Source organism: Balaenoptera ricei, chromosome 12, assembly GCF_028023285.1.
Source record: "Balaenoptera ricei isolate mBalRic1 chromosome 12, mBalRic1.hap2, whole genome shotgun sequence".
In the NCBI taxonomy this organism is placed as follows: domain Eukaryota; kingdom Metazoa; phylum Chordata; class Mammalia; order Artiodactyla; family Balaenopteridae; genus Balaenoptera; species Balaenoptera ricei.
Window position 1 is genome coordinate 70,185,493 of NC_082650.1, and position 27,201 is coordinate 70,212,693.

At 38.0% G+C, this 27,201-nt stretch overlaps 1 protein-coding gene across 2 annotated transcripts; it reads right to left on the minus strand.

Annotated features, from left to right (window-relative positions):
• Positions 1-948: 948 nt before the first annotated feature.
• SLC35A1 (solute carrier family 35 member A1) lies at positions 949-26,394 on the minus strand. Of its 2 annotated transcripts, XM_059941681.1 has the most exons (8): positions 26,308-26,394; positions 22,025-22,202; positions 11,963-12,122; positions 11,619-11,771; positions 6,532-6,598; positions 4,332-4,508; positions 3,743-3,877; positions 949-1,793 (listed from the first exon to the last, which is right to left on the minus strand). In XM_059941681.1, exons 1-8 carry the CDS (start codon positions 26,321-26,323, stop codon positions 1,666-1,668), a joined length of 1,014 nt encoding a protein of 337 aa, XP_059797664.1. In that variant the 5' UTR covers positions 26,324-26,394; the 3' UTR covers positions 949-1,665. The 2 variants fall into 2 exon arrangements, with proteins under 2 accessions (XP_059797664.1, XP_059797665.1); XM_059941682.1 differs by lacking the exon at positions 22,025-22,202 and having other exon boundaries at positions 26,308-26,374.
• Positions 26,395-27,201: the final 807 nt, after the last annotated feature.

The window sequence follows — 27,201 nt, forward strand, 5'->3', positions numbered from 1 at the left end:
GTTTTTTTTTGGGGGGGGGGGGAGTTGTTTGTTTTTAATATCTATTTATTTATTTTGGCTGCGCCGGGTTTTAGTTGCTGCGTGTGGGATCTTTAGTTGAGACATGCGAACTTGTAGTTGCAGCATGCATGCAGGATCTAGTTCCCCAACCAGGGATCGAACCTGGGCCCCTTGCATTGCGAGCGTGGAGTCTTACCCACTGGACCACCAGGTAAGTCCCTTCCTTATATTTGAATCTTGAGTAAAATGACACAAGGGACAGTGATGGTTAGAGCCGAGTCTCTCTGAAAGCAGCTCTCTGAAAAGGCTGTTCATTAATTCCTACAATTTAGAGCCATACAGCCTTGATTGCAGTCCTTATAAATTCCTTTTTTTTTTTTAAGGCTAGCTGGAGGAGGTTTATAGCCATTTTTTGCAACCAAAGAGCCTTGATAAAATTACAACATACAGAAAGTAAAAAAATTAATGTTTTGGGCTTGTGTTTATGTTTGTGCATTATCTTTTTTTAAAATTTATTTAATTTATTTTATTTTTGGCTGCATTGGGTCCTCGTTGCTGCACACGGGCTTTCTCTGATTGCGGTGCACAGGCTTCTCATTGTGGTGGCTTCTCTTATTGCGGAGCACAGGCTCTAGGGACACAGCCTTCAGTAGTTGTGGCACACGGGCTGAGCAGTTGTGGCTCGTGGGCTCTAAAGCGCAGGCTCAGTAGTTGTGGCGCACGGGCTTAGCTGCTCTGCAGCATGTGGGATCCTCCCGGACCAGGGCTTGAACCCGTGTCCCCTGCATTGGCAGGCAGATTCTTAGCCACTGAGCCACCAGGGAAGCCCATTTTTGCATTATCTTAATGGTCATATCTACAATACAAATAGTGATCAAACAGGTTTCATATAAATAAATTTTTATTGCTGAATTTTCCCATAACATTATAGAAATTTTTTTTAAAAAACACTGAAATTTCACAAATTATTGAGCTCAACAGTTAAACATACTTCATAAAAAAAAGTACAAAAGTGACATTAGAAATATTTTTTGAAGAAAATTATATCATCTAAGAGCAAAGAAATGTGAATCCAGACAATGAATGGCACAAATACAGCACTTTAAAGGAGTACTCAGTCACCATCCAGAAATCATTGTCTGAGTTATGAAATAGATTCAGTTTGAGATTCAGTTTGTTTCTGAACTAGCCTGTCTTGTCTTTGCCTCTCTTTTGTAAGAAAAGAGCTAGGTCTTTACTGCTGCTGGGACCAAATACTGTACATGCATTGGAGAATAAGGACGGGTCACCCTTCTCCCCTGGAACCTGCACAAGAGAACAGTTAGTACAGAAATGGCTTTGGCACTTTAACCCTTAACATAATCCCAAACCTTGTTAATTAAATATTGTAGCCTTGCATGATTTTTTTCTAATACCACATCATCTCCATACTTTATATGTACATTATATATACAATAGTAAAAATCCTTCACTCTAAAACAAAACAGGTTGATTCCAAACAGGCCACATTAAATCTTTGTAGCAATACACTCACGTAGCTTTCTTCTTAATGCTTATGCGACACAGTTTTTGTTCATTTTTTTAAGCTACCTTCTGGGATTGACTTAAGGCTCTAGTTTAATGCAAATGGTTTAGTCTTAGCAGGAATCTCTTTTGAGGCTAAAATCACACACCACCGACTCTCTCTTTTGAAGTTGGTTCTCCTTGTTGGATGGATGTAGTGTCTTGCCTGGGTAATCCATAGAGATATATAGAAACACATACAAGAAGAGTACCCAGAGCAAAGGTGAGTGCTGAAAAGAAGAAAAAAAGAAAAAAAAAAAGAATCTGTATTTGTGTCCTTAAAACTATGTAACAATGATTAGTTTAAAATTTTGAAGACTTTCAATTGTGGGTTTACACTATCAGATTGCATGGAAAATAAATTTTAGTGTTCTATATGATGATGGTAAGGTTTAGAAAGGTCATCAATTCTAGCTCCACCCCCACCCCACTCACCAAAAAAAGTAGTGAAATCAAGGGAGTGACAATCACTGACTACATACTTTCCAAGAACGCAAGTATGACTGTCCTGGACCACTGACAAAGAACATACTAACATCCCTCTATGCTGACTGAAAGAAAACACAGTGGAATATGGATTTTCCATGATACTAGAAACCTGTGAAAGTTTAGAGTAAAAGGCAGTTAAGCAAAATTCAAAGAGTTAGGTGACCAATGATTCAAACCATTGAAGATTTCTGAATAGGAGATGAGGTGGTGATTTAATGAGTAAAATTCCATTTTCTGCTAACATCTTTTTTTTTTTTTCATCTTAATACACAACTGAATTACAACTTGCCCAAACTTGACAAGTAGGCATCATATAAATAAATCCTTATGTCAAAACTAAACCATATTCTATGTGGAGTACAATGGCACAGTCTTAATAGCTTTAAAAATGTCATGCAGAGAAACAACATCGAGCTATGACTTTTAGTTCATCCCTAACTAGAAAAGACTAGCTTTGCCTTCCAAAAGGGGAAGAGGGTAAATTAAATCTAAATAGGAAAATTGCTAAGACATTCTAATTAATTTCCTTGACCATCAGTAAGACAGAACACTGACCAAAAAGCATTTATACTGTTTCCAAATATTCTTTAGGAGCACAGGCATAGGATTTGTTGAGCATAAGGATGGATCAGAGCTACAAGTGAAAGTTCACACAAATCAGGTAAGAAAAACATCAGAAGGAGGGCCTAGAAATATCTGTTACTGAAATGGTAAGTAGTTGGCTTTATACAAAATACCTACCTACTATGTGCCAGGCACTGTTCTAAGCACTTTGCCTAAAACAACCCTACGAGATAGGTGATATTATCATTCCCATTTTACAGACAAACTGAGACATGGGTTAAGTAACTTCCCCAAGGTTTTACAGCTAATAAATGGTACAAGCAAGATTTGAACCAGACTATCAAATTTTTTTCTAAGATTTCTACAAGGTTGGTATTCTTCTATTTGCATGTATAACAAGTCAATTTTAAAATGAAATGTAAATATAGGCCAGATCTGTTTCTTTTACTTAATGTTGATATTTGACAGATTTTTCTCATGTATTAGTTTATGGTATAATTGATCAGTAAAGAAAATTATCACAGCATAAAAGCACCAGGAAATGTTAAGTCAATATCACTGCTTAAATAATTCAGAAGCCAACTAATGGTGGATATGGCTAGGGAAAATTATATTAGAAGGACCAGCATAAAGGAGGTCCTAGAATGCCAGCTATAGTAATGAATTTTGTATTAATTACATATTAAATGAAACAAATAGCTTTATTAAAGAGAAAATTTAGATTTGGATTGTAGTTTCAAAACCAGTTTATACCCAAGTCTAAAACAGGAAGGTACAAACTAAGGGGGAAATGAAAGAAGTTCTCTGTTCTTACCTCAGAATAAAAAGCCAAGTTTACTCTAATTCCACTGTGTGGAAATTAATCAGGGAGGCCTTGTCTGCAGAAACACTCTTTCTACTGAGTAGCCCGCTCACTTTCAGCTCTAGAACCATTTAAACAACCTAAGTACTGTGGACCCACATTCCACACAACTATGAACTGCTGCACCTGTAGGATAAATTGTAACAAAACTAGGAATTTCTGTAAACTCTACAAGCAACTGCCATATTTAATGAAAGATGAAATGAACCAAGGAAGTGAGACGCTCTTCCATGTTAAAAACTTACAGTACAAACTAAGACATACTTATCTGTAATCCAAACAGCATCACTGAAGCAATGGTAGAAAGGACAATGGCTGCTGCCGCAGAAAAGCCTTTCATGATGTTGTCTGTGTACTTGACCACAACAGAAGTGTAGAGGCCTCCAACACTGGCAAGAACTCGCATACAGAAAGAAAGAAAACCTTAACGCTCAGATAAATGAAACATTCTGTGATGGTGAGGCAGTTTTCACCCCCAGAGATGCCATACTGATTTACCTAGGAAAATACTGTTTTCCTTAGAGGCAGCCATCTGAGAGAGCTTGTACTAGGAGTCATAGTTCCTACAAAACAGCACTGTTTTTCAGATGCCCAAAGGGCTATGTAGTCTACTGCTAAACTGTACACATTTATTGCTAACACATTAGATACTTTTGATTGTGAAGGCAAAATTGCTTTGGGATAGCTTTGCCACAAAAGTAAATCAGTAAAACCAATATTACATTTTCAAACTGGTATTCACAGTATCAAAGGAACAATTTCAAAATGCTATAAAGGCTTAAACTGGACATCTAACTTGAGGAAAAAAAGGGGGGGGGAATCTACCCAGAACCTTTAATTCCTGGATACTTACAGATGACAAGCCAGACATAGTATGTGTAACCATAGAAAAATCCTTTTTCTTTAATTTCAGCTCCATCTGACAAGTAGACGCCAACTAATGTCACAACAATCCCTGATAGATACATTTGAATGTTTCTCACCCAAAGGGAAGTGTCTGAACTCTTTAAAACTTTTTCAAAATACACTCCTGAAAGAAAAGCATGCAAATATGAAATAGATATTATTAGAAATTAATCTAAAATGTCTTTTAGAATAATAACCCAAAAATATGATAATATAAAGTATATGATTTGCGGAACAGACACATTTTACATTAATTAAATGCAGATTTATTATGTTGGTTGTGACGCATGGCATACCGAACATTACCAATTTGTATTTTTACAGAGCATCTAGAATTAATAACCAAGAGGGAGCTTTCTAACCCACATTTAACAGGAGACTCATATTACTATTAATAGTTTCCGCCTTTATTATAGCAGTGAGATAGACCACAAAAGCTCTTTATTAATGCCACTAAAAGACTTGCTTTGGTCAGCTGGAACACTATACTATTAGAGTCAATTATCTTAAACATACCCCTATAATATCTGCCTAGTATGAATACTCCCAACTTTGCAAAATAACCTACATAATCACCACTTAGGATTTTTTCTGAGTGACACAACCAAAATAAAATTTAAATAGAACGTGCTGAGTGAAGCCATTTTCCTTTAAAGCAGGGGTCCACAGGCCAAGTTCACCCACAATGTCAGAAGGACCGTGAACTCCCTAACTAGATATGTTTTGTGTCTATGTGCATTTTTCTGGGGGTGAGGATCCGACGCTTTTTAGGTGCTCCAAAAGCGCACATGAGTCCCCACCCCACCCCCAAAATCACATAGCACTGCTGTAAGTTTTATACTTAAAATGAATGCATGTTTAGCAAGGACATTAAAGATTTTTGTTATAAACACTGTGTTAATTAGAGACTTAGGAATTGCCACTAAAGTACTAATCAACTAAAACTTCAAATGAAAACCAAGATTGTTTTTGATGAACCTATGTTGGAAAGAACCCGAGAATGGAACAAACATATAATAGCTTTTCCTATTTCTACTTTTGATTTTCCTATCTGGGAAAACCATTTAACTATTCAGTTCTCAGTTACTCCAAGCATAGAGGAATAGTAAACCACATACCATTTCCTCAACTGTGTATTAAGAATACACGCCTTATGGTAAATAGACTGTTGGACACAAACATTTTACTGTTCAAAACAGTGCTAAAAATCAAATAGTATATTATTTGGGGGGTAACCCAATTTTTGTTTCTAATTTGTTGTTTCCTAAGAATAAAAGTTTAGCATGATGCTATCATTAAGTATATTCCTAAATTTAGATTTTTCCCCTCTTATCAAATGACTAGATACAGAAGTGAAAAATACTTTCCTAGTCAAAAATAAAGAGTACTATTGAAATAGCACAAATAAAGATAAATAATAAAGATGTATGGCTATAATTAATATACTCTTTACTTTCAGTTTCTTCTCTGTTGGAACTATTTCTAAAACATTTCTTACATTGCACTTAACATTCATACTTTGTCTCTTCTTGATTCAGTGAAGGATAGCCTGTCCCTACATATATGAGTCCAGACTTCCACATTTATTTGATGTCAGTGATTTTGATTCTTCCCTCCCCTTTTGGCTGTTACTTCTGGGTATTAGGTTTTCTTAGGTATCACCCCCCCTTTCCTCCCTACTCCATAATTCCTAATCTGTTGAAGCAGAGGAAGAACTTGAGGTTACCAGGGAAATACAGATACTGAGCTAGTAACTAACAAACAACCTAAAGCAGCAGAATCGAAACTGAGGATAGTGCCAGGAAAACAGAAAGAGGTACTTGAGCTTTCTGATGGCTAACTTCCTCCATTTTTTAATTTATTTTGGGGTTCTTGGCTGGACCGGGGATAGTCAAGGATGACAGAAACACATTCTTAGATACCTGCAAAGATGAATAAGGACTGAGGTCTAAATTGAGTTAAGCACTACCACATGCTTACTGGAAAAACAGCTGACATAAAACTATATAGCTATTAAGTAAGAAGATAAGCTTTAATAGGCATAAAATTGTTAGTTTGATAAAGCAAGATAAAGTCAATCCCTATTTAAAGTCTGATGTTTTTTAAAAAATTTGACAACAGAATAAAATGATGCTTTTATGACTTACCTGCAAATCCTGAGCACAATACAGCAACAGCTATAGCACCAAACCCTAATAATGGATTCTGTTCCACCTGCAACAGTAATGTTTCAAAAGTTATTTTTAGTGACTAATAAATACAATTCATCCAAGAGAACAAACAAATGAATACAAAAATCTGTTTATAGTTCTGCTGAAAGTATGTGCCATATCAGACATGGCTATTCTATAGAATAAGATAGGACCAAACAAAAGGCCATCCCAGAGATAAGCCAAAGTACTTAAGTTAAAAACCTATCCCTCAAATTATAGCCAGAGTAAACGCTTGATATAACGTGTGCCTACTTCCTAATAACAATGGGCACCCAAGCACAGAACTGTGCAGTCAGCCCGCCTCTTCATTTTAACTTCTGCCACCACCATAACTCAAGCTCTTACAGGATCAAGCATGGAGATGGTAGCAGTTTGACTTGTTTAATTTATTCCCTATCACCTACAGGATGGAGTAATGACATGTAAGATTTCCTACTTCACTGAATTTTTATCAAATATTAATAGCATGCCATCTATGTGCCAGATATACTGTTTTATATTCTAAATGAATAAAGATGAAGATGATACACAGCTTTGATTCTTAAATAGTTCATGGATGGGAGAGATGGACACATATATATAATCATAATACTTTGCTAACAGATGCAGGTATATGGGCCCCCAACCTATTGTTTCAACTTTATTTCCTCTTCCCTAAACTAACCATCAGGAGCTTTCATCAGTCTTTCCTCAGAGATAAATGTTATCTTAGTGGTAACACTGAAACTAAAGGGTTGAGACACGTGTCTGTAATATGACAAGCACATACCTTGTTCAAAATAAATAAGCCTGAGAGAAGGAGGGTATTACTTGATGTTAAGTACCTGAGAGAGAAAGCTTGGTCTGAAATGTCTGCATGAAGATAAAAGGAGAAATAGAAGACATTATGGACTAATGGTTCTCAAAGTATGGTCCCTGGACCAACAGCAGCAGCATCACCTGGGAACTTGAGAGAAATGAAAATTGACAGGCCCCTCCCGAGAGCTACTGAATCATAAACTATGGGGATGGGGCCTAGCAATCTGTTTAACCTTCCCGTTGAGTCTGATGTACACTAAAGTTTGAGAACCACTACTATAGACTACAACTGATAAACATGGATGCTTTCCTAATACAAACTACAAGGCCAGCATAGAAAGAAGAAAAGATAACGGTGTGAGATTTCATCTATCCCAACAACTGCTTGGAAGCTCAAGCTACTGAAGACAGTGTCTGTCTGACAAATTCTTGGTTGCTTTTCTGCCAGTTTAATCTCTACAGTTAGGAAAAATGGTGATAGGCACTGCTTCTCTGGACTTAATTCTGACTGATAAGAAACTGCTGGGTGGGACTTCCCTGGTGGCGCAGTGGTTAAGAATCCACCTGCCAATGCAGGGGACACGGGTTCGATCCCTGGTCCGGGAAGATCCCACTTGCCGCGAGCAACTAAGCCCTTGCGCCACAACTACTGAAGCCCACACGCCTAGAGCCCATGCTCCGCAACAAGAAAAGCCACCGCAATGAGAAGCCTGCGCATCGCAAGGAAGAGTAGCCCCCGCTTGCTGCAACTTAGAGAAAGCCCACGCGCAGCAAAGACCCAATGCAGCCAAAAGAAAAAAGAAACGCTGGGTGATGAAGTGGAAGTGATGGAAACCTAGGAAAATGGCAACCATGTCGTTTTAGCATGAGCAATAGCCAAACACAGCATAGTTAAGAGACTTGAGCTCCAGTCTTGAATAAATCAAATTCAAAAAAATAAAACTTAGAATTCCATAGCTAGTGGGAAGATGGGTTATGAGGGTAAGAGTTTCTTAAGAATGAGATTCTAATGAACAGTAAAGAAAGAAATCAGTGTTACTAATTAAGGGCATCTTCAATGGATTCTCATTTTATAGGAACACTAAAAAAAAAAAAAAAAACTACAGTACACAAAACCAAGAGGAACCAACCAGGAGTTTTAGTATCAAAACATTGAAAACTCAGTATAAGTGGAGGCTTGCAAAATTTAAAGAAGGCCTTTAAAAGTATGTTTAGTTTAGGAAGAAAAGAGTATGCTTCTTCGGCTAGATGACATACTGTTAGATAGCAAGAAAATAAGAGTTACCCAAACCTAGTTTCCATTTTCTCTGTGAATAATGATTTTAAATGAATGAATGGGAACCAAAGTCCAAGACATGTAGTTTGCTGTTGTGAGAACACCTACCTAAATAAATTCAGAAGTATCCTGACCAAGAATAGTAGCAAATCCAAGGTACTGATCACTGTATCTCTGAAGAATAATGGGGCATAGAAGCTATGCCAGAAAATTTGAATTGGGCAAATACTGTCCTGATTTTCAAAAAGGCAGAGGGAAAGAAAAGCTGCAGAAATTATAAACAGCAGCTTGAGACCTGTAAGGCGGCCCAGTACACTCACCAAGAGCATAGGCTCTGGAAGCCATGCTGCCTGGGTCCAAGCAAGTTTGAGTCATTGCTAGCCTTCTTTGCCTATCAGTTTCCTCATAAGAAAATGGAAATAAAAATACATGCCTCGTATGGTGGCTCTGAGCATAAGTGAGTTAATGTATGTAAAGCGCTTAGAACACTGCTAGTATCCAGTATGACACGTGACTGCAGCTGCTGTTGTTATTACTGAATACCAGCGAAATGCTGCAACAGGTGACATGGAGAACTTTTGAAGAAACCATCAAAAGTGTAATGGTCATCACAAGAAAATGGTGTGGCTTCCATAAGAATACGACTTACCAAATTTTCTTACTGAAAGAATTCCTAGTGTAAGTGCTGAGGGGAATTCCATAGAGATAATGTTTAGCAAGAAATCTGACAGATTTGCATAATATTTCTGTGAACAAGACAGAGAAATGTAGTGAGGATAACAGTAGTTCTATTCACAGCTGAGTGAGTGCTCATATAGCAAAGTGCTAGTTAACAGAATAAAACCAAGCTAGACCAACAACCAATATCAACCAGCCAGGCATATGAATAAGCCATCCTAGAAACAGATCCTCCAGGCCTAGGCAAGTCTTCAGTTGACTGCAGCCCTAGCTGATATCTTGATTGCAACCTTATGAGAGACCTCAAGCCAGAATGTCTAAAAGAGGCCAGCTCAGGCACCCTCTAATTCCTGACCCATAAAAACTGTGAAAGAATGTTTCTTAAGCAAGGAAAAAGAAAAAAAAAAAGTCAAGCTAAAGAGAGTCCAGAGGTATGGCCACAGAACTCTGGTCCTGTCCTGTCTAAAATTTTCAGTGAAGACCCAGAAGACATAGGTGTCGAATCTGTAGAAAGCATAACATTCAAAGAAAAAGCTAATAATGCATAAGGACTGGAAAGTCCTCAAAGGCTTGAACAATAACCCAAAGCAAACAAGATGGGCTTAATAAATATAAACACATTTTGCATTCTGGTTTAGAAGAAGCCCGCGGCACAAAACACATCTGAGACAAACTATTTGTGTGAAACAGCTACATGTGGTTGTATAATCCGTTATATAATGGATAGCCTCCTCCAGCCAAAAAAAAACCTAATATAACCTTACGCTGATTTAACAAGTCTCTGGTATTCGGAACAAAGGAGGTAATTAGCGAACTACACCTCACACCACTCGGTCATTATCTGGAGACAGAGTGAACTTTTAGGACACACTGAGGAAAAAGAACGGATAAATGCACCTAGAAAAGAAATGCGAATCATAAAGTCTCCAGAAGCCATATTACAGAAAGAAACAACAAGGTTGTCTCCGTGGGGGAGGAGAAAAGACACGGAGGGTGGAGGTGCGACACTGTTCTCAAACATTCAAAGGCTCCTCGTATGGAGTTAGCAGGGATTTGAGTTACTCTGACAAGAACAAGGAACAATGAGAGGCAGTTACAGGGAGCTACATTCTGTTTAAAATATGAAAGAACTTTCTAGAGTGCTCCAAAAGTAGAATACTCTGCTTTAGCTTACTAAGCTTTTCACACATATTACCTAGGTGAGGTGACCCTTTTCTAAAGGTGTAGGGTGTTACTGGAAGTTCATATTTACCTTTTAAGTGTTTGCCTTACTTCCCAAATTCTTTACAGTTCTACATCTGAGTTATACGTGCAGTGCCCAGTTGATCAGTGTTTTGAAATGTCACCGAGAATATGAGCACGTTTAAACATCATGTAAAGACAATACATATTAATTTAAAACTCACTTTCTGGGGAAAAAAATTCTTCCACCAGGCCAGAAAGTAACTACCTAAAAAGGAGCTTTCTATTTTCACAAGCTCTGCGTACATCCCCAGCTGCCTTATACTCCTAAGAGAACCATGGTCTTTCATCTGCTAAGAGTTAAGAGTGTGCAGTTGCAGAGAGAAGCTCCTGACCTTCAGGCCCTTCACTATAGTTCCACTTCCTACTTCTTTGGGAAAATAACCAATAAAAGCATACAATATATTAAAAAAAAAAAAAATCAGGTATGTACCTTAACATTTAACTCTTGAACTAAAAGTCAGAAGTAAAGGCGCTTTTTGCCCTATTGTAGTTACCAGTTATTGGGAAAAACACTACTCTTCTGTAAGCCCTACTGCTGACAGTGGATGTGTGTGCAAAATGATAAAAAATTTTGTGAGTTGCGGGAGAACACGAAAATTAGATGGGGAAAACTCTGCCCAGTATTTCTGAGAAAATGTCTAAAAGAGGCCTAGAAGTTGTGAACATAGCCACTGTGTGGAAGTTGGCACAACTGAGTTATAGGTTAGCTGTTAACTGTGCAACTGTGGGTATGTCACTTCACCTCTTTGGACTTCATTTCTGTTATCCATGAAACGAAGGAGGTGCACTATATGGAGTTTAAGATACCACTCGTCTCTAACATGGTTTACGCACATTCTTCCTTCTCAAAAAGGAAGCCCGGAGGTATTACTCTCCTTAACAATGACATCATCCTAAGGGGGAAACGGCGCATCTATATGGCAGAGGTTATGAATCATGCTCCCTTCTTTTCAGTGTGACTGTGTGGAGTGCTCAGGTCTTTGGGAAGTTCCCGTTTAGCTACAGTAAGCACTCAGCTTCTTACCATGACTCCCGTGGCCTGGGCTGGTCTCCACTGTACGAGGACGACTCCTCCACACAGCATAAAAACTGAAATCCACTGTAACCTGCTGAGCGTCCTGTTTAACATCAGAACAGTACATAGAGCAGTACAAGGAATCTTCAACTGGTACGTCACCTACCAACAAACAATGAACTCATCAGCTCGGTTAACATTAGACTCTGACACAAATATATTATTTCTGATATCATTAACAGAACTGTAGAGAAAAATATTCGATAGTTTGATAAAGGGTTAGTAAAAAATCTTTTCACCGTGAAAACAGTTTTTAAGATTTTGCGCCTGCCATTATCACCTGCTTCACCTACCTGGTATACTGCTGCATCCAGATTGCTAAGAGCCAGGAAAGCCATGTTGTTCTGCACAGCATACACTAAGGAAGGCACGCTCAACTTCATCAGTTCCTTGGGGCTCCCCAGGACATTTTCTCTTAAAGATGCCTTGAATCTACCCAGATTACCAGTTTCTCTTTGAAAACAAAAAGGGGAAATGAGAAAGGGATAAGGAAGAAAATGAAAGATCATCCTTTCTATTAGATACTGTCACACACAGGATAGCTACATTGTGTTAAGTTCATCGATATAATTTAGCAAACTTATTTCTAGAATTTTTAACTAATTTTAGATTTACTAAAAGAAGCAAACCAGCAATGCATCCCCATAAAAGCAAAACAACTACAATCTTTATTTGGGAAAATATGACAATTAGGTTTACCATCCTCATCCTCTGGTCAGAGTTTCAGGGGCTTTTGAGTATATTAAACAATGAGAGTAACAGGACACCAGAATTGCCGATATTACCTATAAAAAATTAATTTAATCCCTGCCACTTTAACTGCCATTGCATCAAGTTCACCCAGATTATGTTTTAGATTAACCAGGTTGCATATACATTTTTTTAATTTTTAAAATTACAATAGATTTAAACTGCAAACAAAAGAAAAAAGCGTTAGTAGTTATAGAAGTTACTTGAGATAGGAATTGAGTGATGCAGGTCAATATTATTTGTAAATTAATTCCGTGTTTGTGCAATATGGTAGACAATAAATCTTTAATCAAGTATGTATCTGTATAATTTTGCAGGAAATCTGAATAATTTACTAATATCAGTAAGGTAAACTGTACCTGTAACATACATAAAGCTTACTACTTGAGTGCATATTGATTGATGCATGCTCTTAAGTATTCTTATTTTTCCTCAGGAGGAACTAGCTAATCTGGCTCATATTTACCCCTGTTGTAAATCAGCTCATTTATTTCCTGAAAATACACATCAAAGAACACTTTTATAAGCATTAACACCAAAAAAAGTACTACATCAAAAGGCTCCTAAAAAAAAAAAAAAAAAAAGGCTCCTAACTGCCCCTCACAAGATCCTTAAAAGGACCATAATACTTTGTTGGGAAGATCGAGCTATTTCAACTCACAATGAGCCTCTATATTTTGGGTTAACATTAGAATCAACAGTCACTAATTGGATATGTTCATATTTGAATAGTGCAAAAATAATTACCCAAGTTCTGAGGAGAAGCAAAAAGTCCATAATGTCTAATTAACTACCTATGCCTATCCACTGTAGAACACTCCAGCCCCCAAGAAAATTATTAAGACAGGAAATTTGGCCTAGGCCACAGAAACAAAAGATGCCCTTCTTAAAGCTTCTTCTATTAACCACCATGCCTGTACCAATAATCAAGGCTGCTGTGGCCCCTTTTCTCCCTGTCACTTTTCTCTTATCTTTTCTCCCACACTTTTCAGCTTTCACATCAAATGAAGGGCCTGTGAGACATCACCAGCCAATCTGAGTACTCCTTTCCTTCAACATGAAAAACCAGTAGAGTACGGTGTGTCCAGATTAACCTTCAGGTCTTTGGCTCTTCTGGCTATATCCTTTTTATTGGATACTTAGGAACTATTACTTCTCCACTGCCAGGAAGACTTTACTATCTTTTTCTGCTTCCTTCTCTAATGCAGATATTAGAGAAGCCAAGGTATACCAGAATGCTAACTACTGGAAAGCTCAAGCTTCACCATGGTACCTTAGAATTATATCAATATTATATAATTATAACAAGATATTTTGAAATAAGTTACAAAAAATAGCAGAGAATGCTAAAAGAACTTGTAAAAGAAAACAAAAGCTCAAAATAATTAATGATATTAGAAAGTAGAATAAAGAGATTTAGGAGGTATAAGAAAGAATATAGGGGAATGTTACCACACAGAAAGTTTTAAAAGAGGAAATAAATTATTTCGGTATTAGATTATATCTTGCTTAATTTAATATATTTAATAAGAATACAGCTCTAAAACTTAGTTTTACTCACTAAAGTTAAAAAAAATAGCAATATATCTTCCAGAAAACACTAGTAATCATCTATCCTTTTGTTTTACTGTTAAGTAGACAAAGATAAATGATCAATTCTAAATATACTACAGCCTTGAATAGTGTTCTCTGAATACTAAAAAAACATAAAAACCAAAGACCACTTTTTCTTCCATTTTCCTGCTCTGATATTCTCTGGAAATCAAATCCCAAGCACTTTAATGAGTACCTTTTGTTAAAAACAAATTTATTGAATTTAATTATATAAATGACATTGTGAGATAAGAGAAAGCATGTGTATAATCAAAAAGCATACACTAACTTTTTTAGATATAGTCTGTCCCATTAAATGTACTGTTTGATTTTTATCACTGGACTAGAATCCATGTGCAACCTGTTACCTCAAGGACTGCTGAAGCTCCATGTTGGTTGCAGAGATCCCGCTGCCGCCCCCCCCCCCCCAATTCCTATCAACCAGCTGAAACCAATTCTTTCTCATCTATGTTTGGTCAAAAGTAGGCCTCATTCTTCCAGCTCCTGATCTGAGGAGAACTACTAGCAGGCCTAAAATCCTTGGCTAGGTTACCAAGGCACTGTGCAAAATGGAATAATACAGCAGAAGTTACTCATGAGCTTAAGAAATTTAAATTTCCCTTACAAATTTCTTATCATCTGCAAAGTTAATTAAAATTAACTCACATAAAAAGATTTTGGGGAGCTAGGTATAAAAACCAATAATGAGGTCACTTGAGGACAAAAATACCCATCATATGAGGTACATGACTTTTACTTCCTCCCCATGACCCTAAACCCCTTATAGCATTGAGTACAAAGAGGCAGTCAAAATGTAAACTCAGCAAGAAAAACAGAATAGGGCTGGATAATCTATGACATAAGTACCTGACAGCTTCATTGAGTATTCTAGATAATACTATGAAATAGTAAAATAATTTTCTCCAGTCTTATCTGGATAAGTAGTACAAAGATTTAAGATGCATTTGGTTTATTACTAAACACACCCAAAGTGTATGTACATTTACACCTCCTTCTAGGTTTCTTTAGTCTTTACAGGCTGTGGTGGATAGCAAACAATAAAAAGTTGACTTTGTTCTAAGACAACATGCAGTGTTTTCATTTCCTTTTCACATCACAAATGACAGACTTAAATCAAAAGTGTCAATCTTAATAGCTATGACAGGGTTTAGTAAAGCATACAGCTAACTAGCAATTTTCCTGTGAATTGTTATAGTAATTATTTTATGAAAAACTAAAATATTTTTAAATGTACTGTTTGATGTTTCAACTGGAATTATAACTTAGAAATTGGTAACTTAGTCAAATACTTAAAAAATAACTTACTCACATATAAAGCTTTTGCAACATCCAACTGCTAAGCTGCTCCCCTCCCCAAATATAGGATTTATTAATTTCCTTTTCGGTATAAAAGTGGTCTGATGTAATTATACATGTGCACAGCAGTGTATATAAAAAGATAATTATTACGTCTTCGTTTTGTAGTAGCAGAAGACTGGACACACCCAAATGCCCATCAATAGAAACTGGTGTATGTGATACATCCATATAGTGGAATACCACACAGCTCTTAAAAAGAATGAGACAGATTTCTATGTACAGACATGGAACCATCTCTAAGATAAAACATTTAAGTGAAAAAAAAGTTAAAAAGCAAAGCAGTGTAAACTGTATGCACACACAATGCATGTAACCAAAACTCCCCAATCAGACCGTATAAACCTTAAACCTTATTTATCAAAGTAGCCATTCATTAATTCTTCCCCACACTCCCCTTTTTTTCTTGCAGTTCTAAATTAACTTTTGATTGAAACAAGTATAATTTCATATTCCAAAGATTACTGGAAATTGTAAGTAAAAGCAACAAGGATGGCGGAAAACTCCAAATTAATTACAAACAGAAACCAAAAAAAGAAAAAACAACCCTGTCAGTTTTTTTAATGAATACCAAAATTACACTGAAGGAGAAAAAGAGAACTAACCCAAGTATTCTAAAACACAGTCTTTTTACTATATGCTCTAAAACTAAAGGCAAAAAAAAAACTACATACAAATACTGAACTTTAGTTAGTAGGTTTGCTTTTTCACAGCTGTATCTTAGAAGTTCTGAATCTACTTATTATGTATTCTAGGACTGAGCAAATAAGTAAATATCTTGAGGATAACGGAAGTCAAACTCACCACCATTGGAAAAGGGAATACGGAAAAGGGAACAGTTGTAATGAACTCTGTGGTACTGGATCAGAATTGCAGGTATCAAACAATATATAACTCATAGTTGTATACACAAACACATATATATATACAGAAACAGAGAAACAGACAGATATGTATGTATACACATACATGTTACCTAGCTCCGTCTACTGAAAGGGCCCAGAAGTTATGATACCCCCAGTAGCAGTGTGCACACCTCATGTCTAGATTCTGGTTTCTAAATAACATTTTGGGAAAAAAGGAACAAGGCTTCTTAGAGAAATGTATGATTTTGGGATTGGGGCAGGGAAAGTATAAGATAAGCTTTGAACATCTTGCTCTGCTAAAAAGAAACTGCTCAAAGGCTGATGAAAATATGTAAGTGAAAAAGAAAAGAAAAGAAACAGGAGGAAGCTTGAAGATGATCCCACTGTCCAAATCTGGGACAATTTGAGCATCGAAATAAATGATAATAATGGATTCCAGCCAATATAATATAATAATCCATGAATCTACACTGAGAGGGAGAAGGACAGGTGGGGGGGAGAGAGAGGAAGAGGGAGAGAAGGGAAGGTTTCTTAGAGTAGAATGCCAACCAATAAATGCATAGGGAATGATGGAACTGGGAAATTACCATTTGGCAACATCAAAGGACAATAAAAATGATGAGAAAGAGGATATATACCTAGTTTCAAAGATTCTCTCCACAAGATACTTAATAGTTACAAAGAGAAAATTGGTAACTTTATCTGGAGAGACCTGGCAGGCACTACCTTAATCAAGGAATCAAAGTTAAATCACCAGTAATGGGGCAAATGGATATTATGTGCTTCATGATACACTGCACTGAGAAGGACACATCATTTCCGTGATATTCCTGACCAAAACCCTAAATTTAATCATAAGAAAGCAATCAATAAACATAAACTGTGGGACATTCTACAAAGTAAATGGACTATGCTCTTCAACAATGTCAAAGAAAAAAAAGATGGAGGAACTGTCTCAGATTAAAGGCAGCTAGAGATATAACACTACTGTAAAGTGTGATTATTTTACTGTTAAAGGACATCAGTGGGCAACAAAATTATCTAAGGTCTGTGAATTAGATAACAGTATTGTATCAATACTAATGTCTCAATTTTGATATTCTGTTATTATGTAAGAGAATGTCCTTGTTTTTAGAAAATATGCACTGAAGAATTTAGGGACAAAGGGGCATCTTGTGTAAAACTTGCTCTCAAAACATAAAAACAATATACACCCACACAAATACATAGCAATCAAGAATATGGTAAAATTTAACATTTGGAAATAAAAACTTAAGAGAAAAAACAAAAAATAAAATTATTGCAATTACTGAAATGTCTAACAATGTTACTAAATGCTTATCTTTGCCCTAGCTAATCACAAAACTGCTCAATTATTTTGTTCTAAAATACTTATAATTTGAAAATTAGACATCAGGGAACTTGCCTCCTAATCCTATCACTGCCAATCACTTTCTAGGTACCTCTGGCAAATGAAAACTTCCCTCAACCTAAGATTTCTCATCGTAGAAGATGAAATAATAGCTAAGGCTAAAGCAGTGGTACGAGAATGAAATGAAAATTAGCTGTGTTTACCTGCATGTTTCCCTCACCGTTTTTTTAGGGGAGACAGGGAAGAATGTTTCCTTAACACCTTCACTCTCTGGCAGCCTGCCATTCTCAACAGCAACAATCCTGAATGTCTGAAGGCAGCAAATTTAGTTGCTGCAATCTTAAAAGAGGATGTTTGGCACTTTACGTAACACATTTTGACAGTGATTAACAGTTGGTATTCCAGAGTGTAGTTACTTGCTTTCTAAAGAAAAGAAGTTAGATATCTGCTCATTAGGTTTTCAAAAATTCATTTTTCGCAACTGTCCCCCAAAGAAGCATTATTCTTTGATTTTTCTAAGGCAATTTCAACTTATAACATTATATATTATAGCAATCAATAGTGCTAAAGTGCTGGCTAGTGTCCCTTAGTGCAAGAAAGCTGTGATGTGCCTTATGGAGAAAATACATGGTAGATAAGCTTTGTCCAGGCATGATTAATAGTGCTGTTGGCCCTGAGTTCAATGCTAATGAGTCAACAATACATATTAAATAAGGTGTCTTTAAACAGAAACATGGTTATATAGTGATCAGTTGATGAAAATGTTGTGACCAGAGGCTCACAGGAACCTATCCCTGTATTTCCTCTAGGAGCAAAAGTTCAGTATTCAGTAATTCAGTGTCCGTGGTAACTACTGAGATAGTAAGAATCAACAGTCACCAAACCCATCACCAAGTCCTATAGATTCTACTTCTAGAACATAACTCAAATCCATTACCTTCATCACCTGCGCTGTCGTCATGGCCACAATCCCTGGGCTCTAATAGGCTCCCTTACTTCCAACTCTTATACCCTTCCAATCCATTCTCCTCAAAGGAATCAACAAAGTAACTCAAAGTAATATGGGTCGCCATGTTAGTCCCTGATTTAAACCATTCAGTGATTTTCAATGCACTTGAGATAAAATCCAAAATCCTTTACAGGCCCATAGGATTACTCTTGATACCCTGCCCACCTCTCCTGCTTCATCTTAGCACCAATCCCCCCTCACAGCACTCCAGACACACTGATTTGTTGTTCTTCAAACACACTGTTCTCTTTGCCTTCTCTCTGCTCTTCTCTTGCCCAACTTCCACTCAATCTTCAGGTCTGGGTTTAAATGTAACGTCCTCAGAGAGGAAGCCCTCAACATTTTCACTGGGTATGTTTCCCACACAGCTATGCTTTAGTTTCATTAACGATTGTCTCATGACATATTGCTGAAGATGCCATCATGATATCCTTTCATTTCATTCCATAGCTATCAACCTGTGACCTCATAGGGTAAAATAATTCTTTCTCTGTCACTCTTTTACCATTCCAAGAGATTAACATTTTTCACAGATGCCCTCTTAAAAGTAATCCCTTTGCTCTAAGAAATAAAATATTTTCTTGTTATGAGTAGCAGGTATTCCATTCTACCAATGTGTTTTGAATAAGAACGTGATAATTTGCCAACATGTTTCTCCATAAAAATTACATTTGCTTTAAAATCCAGTAATTTCAAATGCATTTCACTTCTTTCATGCTTTATGATTTTCCAGTGCTTTTTCCACTTGGAAACTCGTTGTGTTTTAAATGATTCTTCTTCACAGCCAAATTCTTGTTAGCCATGTAGTGTCAAATGCCAGCCACCAAAACTCTGTGTCATAATACTTTACTTTGTCCTGATTTTCCCTGGTCTTGTGTACTCTGCAGGTAAATGTTCATAAAAGCCTCTACACTATGCTGGTGACATACACAGTAACTGATTACTGGTGATGATCATGATGATGAAGTACAGTATTTAGTTTTCCACACTGTTGCTATTTCAACACCATTATTGGGACTTGTCTGGTGAACTCTTGGAAACTTTTCTGCTTTTATTAATATTTTGATATAATTTCCAAAAACATTTCCACAAAACAAACTACAAATGACCATATCCATAACACTGAATAACTTAAGAACAGCAAGCAATGCAAAGCTGAAAAAGCATCAAAATAAAACAAAAAGTCATGCAGGCAGGCTGGCAGGACACTAGCCCAACTGCTGAGTTAAACCAAAGGCCTCATTGCTTTTCTGCACATCGGTTTTTAAAAAGTCTTAACAGTTACGAAACAACAAAACCATGATTTGATCTTACAGTTTAAAATAGCTCATTTCATGCTTGACGGCCCTATTTCATTCCTGGGTCATAATTTTTTCTCCCTAAGGAGCTGGGGAATAAGGAGAAGAAATGTGTTCCCCTATTCCCCTTTTTCCAATACCGCCATTTTTGTTTTAAAAGAAGTTAAGCCCTAAGATTTTATTCATTTATTAACGCTTAAATTGTTATATGGATGTTGTTCTAGAGCTTCAAACAGAGATTTTTTCCTTTGGAACACTGCCTTTTAAAGTTTTAAAGGTACAGTAAGGCCTCTCCTTTACCTGACATTATGCAGAATAGTGGAAGCCAAATTTCCTTAAAAATGGATCTTGTTAAGTAAAAAGCTGTGAAAGGTCTGAGGTTTTACCCTACTTGCAACCTAACAAGTTAGGCTGCCACAGTATCTCTGCCTACATGATAAATTTTAAACACACATTTTCTATTAAAGCTTTCCACCATCAAGTCTCAAGTTATTTTTCTGTTCTTTCTTCCTTCCCCAAGCCATTTTTAGAGTATTTTTTTCAGATGGTTATTTGTAATAATGTGTGTGTTTACTAGTTCATTTTCTGTCTCTTCCACTGAACCTAAGTTCCAAGCAAGCAGAAACCATATCTATTTCATTCATACCTGTATATCCAGCACCCATTATAAAACTGTCACACAGAAATCACTTAATAAATATTTGTTAAATAAAATTTTAAAGTGTTTAAGTGTAATTAAACCTACACACACGCTATTCCTCACTACTTCCCACTCTCACCAGCCCACATCTTGAAACCTAGATGAATTCACCCACCCACATGACCCAGATGGGTCCCCATCTCAAAAATCGTTCCCCAAGTAATTTCCTACCAGATTTTATTTAATTCTCACAGCCCTATTTTCTCCAATTAAGAAATGAAGAAACTATACAACATAACCCAAAGCTCACCTCCTCTTGTTTCATTTTCTGTTGTCTGTTGTTGCTGTTTTTCTCTCATCCACAGACTATGGTTGTTTTCCTCTGTCTTGAATGGACTCTGACCCCTAGTTTTATAGACTCAGTGTCTAGAATTTCCCTTTTCAGCCCCATAAACTCACTGCATATATTTCTTTATTGGTGGTGAGAAAGTCATCTGATTTTTATCAGACTTAAAGTATTCCAGTCTATGAATAATATAATGTGGGAAATGAAAACAGACAAGCATAAAACTATTGGGCTTATGGGCAGGACTGAAGACTTATTAACATGAACTTTAAAAAAAAGAAGAAGAAATGAAGAAACTAAAGCTCAGAGAAGTTAAGTAATATATGGAAAGTCATAATCCCAATGAGTCTAGGACTAAAATTAGGTCTGTCTCACTCCAAAGCCCCTATTCTTAACCCTCTCTTACTTGGCTAAAACGATTTTCATAGGATGTTACTGATACAAAACCCAGTGCTGCCACATAGTAACAGTACAACAAGGAGGAACCTCAGATGCTGTATAGATAAAATAGGGGTAATTATAGTACTTAACCTAAAAAATATATAAAGATTAAATGAGATAACTAATGAAAAGCACTTAGCACAGTGCCTAACACTTAATACAGGAAACACTCAAGAAATGTTAACTATTATTATCATTATATTCCTCTACAGCATAAGTCAGCAAATGTTTCCTGTAAGAACCAAACTGTAAATAGTCTAGGCTGTGTGAGCCATACTGTCTCTGTTGCAACAAAAATAAGCAGCAAACTGGATTTGGCGAATGGGCCACAGTTTGCTAACCCCTGCTTTAGGGTGGAATTCTTCAACTTCGGCACTACTAGTATGTGGGGTTGGATAATTCTTTGTTATGGAGTGCTGTCCTGGAGGACGGGACACTGTAGGATGTTTATCAGCACCCTTGGCCTCCACCTACTTGATGCCAGCAGCATCCCCCAAGTTGGGTCAACCAAAATAATATCTCCAAGGGAGCAAAACTGTCCTGAGTTGAGGAAGACTGCTCTAAAGCAATCAAACATACGAAGATGTAGCTTGAATCTTCTGATAAAAACATAACTGAGTAAAAACTTAATAACTTAACACACTAAAAAGTATTTATACTCACTTAGCTAAAATTCCCACACTTAGCAATAACTTTATAACTTCTGTGATACACACGGCTGTGGTTGAAAAGTAGAGTTCTTTGTCTGATGTCCTTGTGTATCTTAAAGCTATGGTATAAGTTGCAGCCACCAGGGTCATCACTGCCAAGCAGTACAACTTGAATAATAAATGGACATTTTCTGGAAAATACGTGCAACAAAGATATTATTTAGTAGACAATATTATGTATATGAAAGTTAAGCAGTGTTATACTTCAAAATGCTTTCCAATTTCAAGCACAAAATACGTTTAAAAATTTATTTCAAAACAATATTTTCCAACTACATGAACAGAAACAAACATACACACACAAAACACAGCTGACTTTAAGTATCAACTGGTTAGGCATAGATTTTGTTCCTGGGGAGGGCTTAAGTGCAAGGTTATGTGGCATAACTAACTCTAGTTTAGGATGTTATAAATCATGTACTTTATATATCTTTATAATTCATACTTGTGAAAGCAAAACACGAAAGCAGGATGAAAACGATTACTGCGGTGTATGTTCTAAATAGAGAGACAGCAGAAAGAAAACAAAAGGAATAACGGAGTGATAAAATAATATAGAACTTCATCATAATAAAAAACAAATTACGTCCAGCCTCTCATTTCATAGCGTTATAAGAAAGATAATTCATAACACCATAAAAAAGAGTATTAAGAATGAAGTTCTGTAAAACTTGAAATCCAGAAAATATACACAACTTATGAACACTCAACTTAAGAACTTCTTGCAAGTATATCTGAGCAGCAGCCATCACTCAGGTGCCAGGGCCGGTCCAACACCTTCAATAAAACCACAAGCACCAGGGTACCAGGGCTCCTTCCGTACTCCCAGCCCTGCTCTGAGACTACTATCACCTAATGCTCAAACTACGTCTACTTTCTTTACCCACTTCACACCTCTCTCATCCCCAGCTATCTGTAACCTTCTTTCAAATCTTCAGGCACATGTTAAACAGAGATGAGCAAATTTTTTTCTGTAAAGGGCCAAGAGTAAATATTTTAGGTTTTTTAGGCCACAAGGCAAAATCAAGGATATCATGTATGTACTTAGGTGACAAGAGAGAAAATATACTTTCACATTTAATTTATATTTAATTGGACAAATTCAAAATATAACAATAATTGAGTACAATGCTTTACAGTATTGAGAAGAAGGGAATTCTATGGGGTGGGTGAGTAATATTTTGCTTCATTGGTCTTCAAAGTTAGGGTTCCATCAGATTAATTTCAAACATTCACCTGTAAAAACCATTCTTAGCTGATAGGCCATACAAAAACAAGTGATAGGCTGGGTTTGACCAATGGGCCATACTTTGACAACCTGTGTTAAGAATCAGAGGGACAGGGGGTAACTCTGGGCTGCTACTGTAACTACATTACACCTAAGTACACTTTTGTTCACCACTTTGGAAGCCTAACCACAATTCAAAGGTGACTTGCACAGGAAAATAAAATAAGAGTTTCAAATAAATTACATGGTATGGTAGAAACTCACTAGGAAACAGATTCTTCAATATAAATATTTTTCCCTGGGTGAATTAAAGAATTATTTGTAAATTTCAGGCAGATTTTTTTAAATTACATTAGGTCTTAACTAGAAAGTAATATGGTAGAATAGAAGAAATAGAGCTTCTCTGACTAAACTTTCTTTCCAATAGATCCGAGGACCCAAAAAGCAATGTTAATGTAAAAGGGATTGAAGGAGATTACTATAATACTTTGCTTGCTCTAAAACTTTCCTACACAGGAGGAAATTTAAGACTTAAAAAATAAACAGCAGTACAGGAGAAAGCATTTCCCATCTTCTGGATCAGGGGTGAGCAACCTACATTTCCTCTCATTTTTATATGGCCTGCAAGCTGAGAATAGTTTTACATTTTTAAACGGCTGGAAAAAAGTTTTTCGTTAATCTTTTGGGATGCGTGAAAATTATATGACATTCAGATTCAGTGTCCATAAAAAAGTTTTACTGGAACACAGCTACACTCATTTGTTTCTGAACTATCTATGGGTACTTTTTGTGCCCGGCAACAGCAGGGTGAGTAGTTAGACCGAGACCATCAGCTGTTAACAGAAAAAGTTTACCAGCCCATGTCCTAGATTATCAATACTTTCATAAATAAGAGAGGTTAGGATTGCCAAACTAAAAACTACTTTATTTTAGCTCTTATATAGGTTCCTGATTCCAAAACAACATAGTGAATGTTTAACACTTTGAAAGTACACCTCTTAGCATCGTGATTAATGGGAATATAGAAGATATTCTTGAAAATAACTAGTGATGGAAATAGAAGCGTAAGCAAATAAGTTTAGATATTTGTATAATATATAGGGCTTTGGTATAGAATACCACTTTTGAAACATGTAATAAACTTTTTAAAAATACTTAATGCTTTTTTAAGCATTATCTTCTCTAATTTCAGCTTACCATTAGATCAAAATATCTTCTTCACTCCAGTCATTAATTCTCCAATATGAAAGTTCAATTATTAGCAATTTCAATTTTTTTCAGGGTAATATCAAAAGTCCATACAGGGACTTCCCAGGTGGGCCAGTGGTTAAGACTTCACGCTTCCACTGCAGGGGGCGTGGGTTCCACCCCACATGCCCAGAGGCTCCGCCACGGGAAAAAAAAAAAGTTCAAAACTCAACTGCATTGTTGAGTGGGCCCACTGGCACATCAGCACTGTTTTCTCCTTCTCACAAAGTTCCCATTAGCTCCCACGCAGTATCTGTTTTTGTATGGAAAATGCCCCCCAAACGAAATTTACAGTCTGGAGTTAAATCTTTTGCTCAGTTATATTTTACTATATTTTAGAGGAGACATTATTTGTAACACCTGAGAACTTGGAAATTCAGTAAGTCCCAGATAAATAAATCCTTTGTGAATATCAGGAAGCTCAGGAAACTGCAATTTTGTATTACACATTTCTAGTGGGCATATAAGATTTATAACATGACCCAGGCACAGCAAATATGTATTGGCAATAAGCCTAAGTCTGTAAATTGTGGCAACTATTTCAGATAATGATTCGACTTATGTAATTCTGAAGTTGCCTTCACCATTAATCTCGCTATTCCTATTTTATGTCAGTTATCAAAACAATTCTACTTTTTTCCCTTTACTTCCTGTGTTGCTACAAAAAGACTCTTAAGGTTGGGCTTATTTGAGAAGCAAGTAAGAGAAGCATATGCAACTACAGACAATACCCCCTGGGCAGGGCCTTAATGATAAACGTGGCCTCTTCAACCAGGAAAATAATTTGGCACCCATGCAAAAAGCTGTTCTTTAAATATTTGTTCAACGTTTATTCAGAGGTAAAGCCAAGAGCTCTACGAAAGAAGGGTGGAGAAAGAATCCGGGTGTTGTCCAACCTCTCCTAGCTGCAGCTCTACCATTCAGAAATGCAGCTCTGGTCCTTACTTACTTACCGGACTCAGCAAAGCAAAAGCGCTGCGGAGTTAATCAGACTCACCCTCATGAAATGGCAATTAGTCATCAAACAGTATTACTCTAATGTGCTATCCCTGGGGAAGGGGGCGGGGGGGGTGGATCTCGCCCCACCCTTCTGGCAAAACATCAAAGTATTCCTTCTAACAACATACAACATTCTCCTTGGGAGTAACTCTGTTAACGACTGCTTTCTCCACCTCGTTACGGTTGCAATGCTATTTTAATGCCGCAATGATGTTTTTAGTGGCTGTTACGTTGGCCAGTCGCTGCTTAGGCTCTGCACCCGGAGCATGCCCTTATGCCTCTGAGCATCCTAGGGCAGGAGGCGCAGCGGAGACCGCAGCCGCGGTGACCCCAGCCGGGACAGAGACCGGTCCTGCTTCCCGCTGGGTGATGCGTCTCCAGCCCCGCACCTGCGCCCCGGCCCCTCGCCGGGTCCGCCGCAGCCCGGGCCTGTCTGAATTCGGTTCCCACCCACTGCCAGCTCGTCGAGGCAGGCGCAGTTTTGGGCTGCCGAGCTGTCCAGCGCGGAGTCCGCCGCGGGGAAGGCAGTGCGAGGCTGGCTGCCCCGCACTGCCCCGAGCGGCGGCGGCGCGCGCTCAAGCCCGGGAGCGGCTCAACACAAACTCCTGCTGCCCGACGCCCCGGCCTGGCCCCTGGGCCCCAGAGCCCCGCGGGCGCGGAGGATGGCCGGCCGCCGACAGGTGCAGACCAGCGCTGACGCTCGCTCGCCACCGCCCCCCGCGGGGTCCCCAGTCCCCAGTCCCGGCAGCCCCCGGCCTCACCTCTCACAGCAGCCATGGTTCCCCGACAGCACCGCGCGGAACTGACGCGCACCCCCTTCGCGCGCGCTGCGCAGGGCACCGGGGACCGCCTCCTGGGTCATAGAGACGAAAGCCGCTCGGCCTAGAGCGCCTCGCCGGCCGACCAGCCACGGATTCCCGCCCAGCCAAGCACAAAGATTAGGCGGACGAATCGGAAGGCTGCGGAAAACGGGAGGATCCGGATGCAGGAGAGGCCTGTTGCGCCCAGTCTATGTTGACGAGTGCGTAAAACTCGGTTCCAAGTCGCTCTCTTGTAAACTACAACTCCCGGCCGGCTAAGGAAGCCGGAGCCAAGGGAGCGGAGCGTTGCCTTCTGGGAGCTGTAGTCCTCACCAGGTGACTGGGCGGCAAATAGGAATTGGGCTTAGATTTAGGGATTCGTGCCTGGCAAAGCTGTTGTAGCACCTCCAAGAACTCGTAAAGTAACAGAGACTACTTTCGACAGCGTTGGCAACTTCTGTAACTTCCTCCTTCATTAAACTCCTTTGTTACCTCTTATTTAAACTTACAGTTAAGTCCCCTATATACCAACCTTCAGGTGGCGAACTTTCAAAGATGCGAACGTGCATGCCATTAACGTCAGGCGTGAGTGGAATTGCAGCTTGCCCTCCCTCTCGTATTGCTGACGATCCTTCAGCTCTACCATCTCCCACACCTTCTCCCTCCTCCAGTCAGTAACTCTTCTTGCCTGTTCACTCGATGCCAGCCCCTGCATACCAGCTGTTGTACTGTACTACTGTACTTTTCAAGATACTGTACTATAAGGTTTCAAGTGTTTTATTTTTTGTTTGTTTTTATGTATTATTTGTGTGAAAAGTATTATAAACCTATTACAGTACTCTGTAGCCGATTATG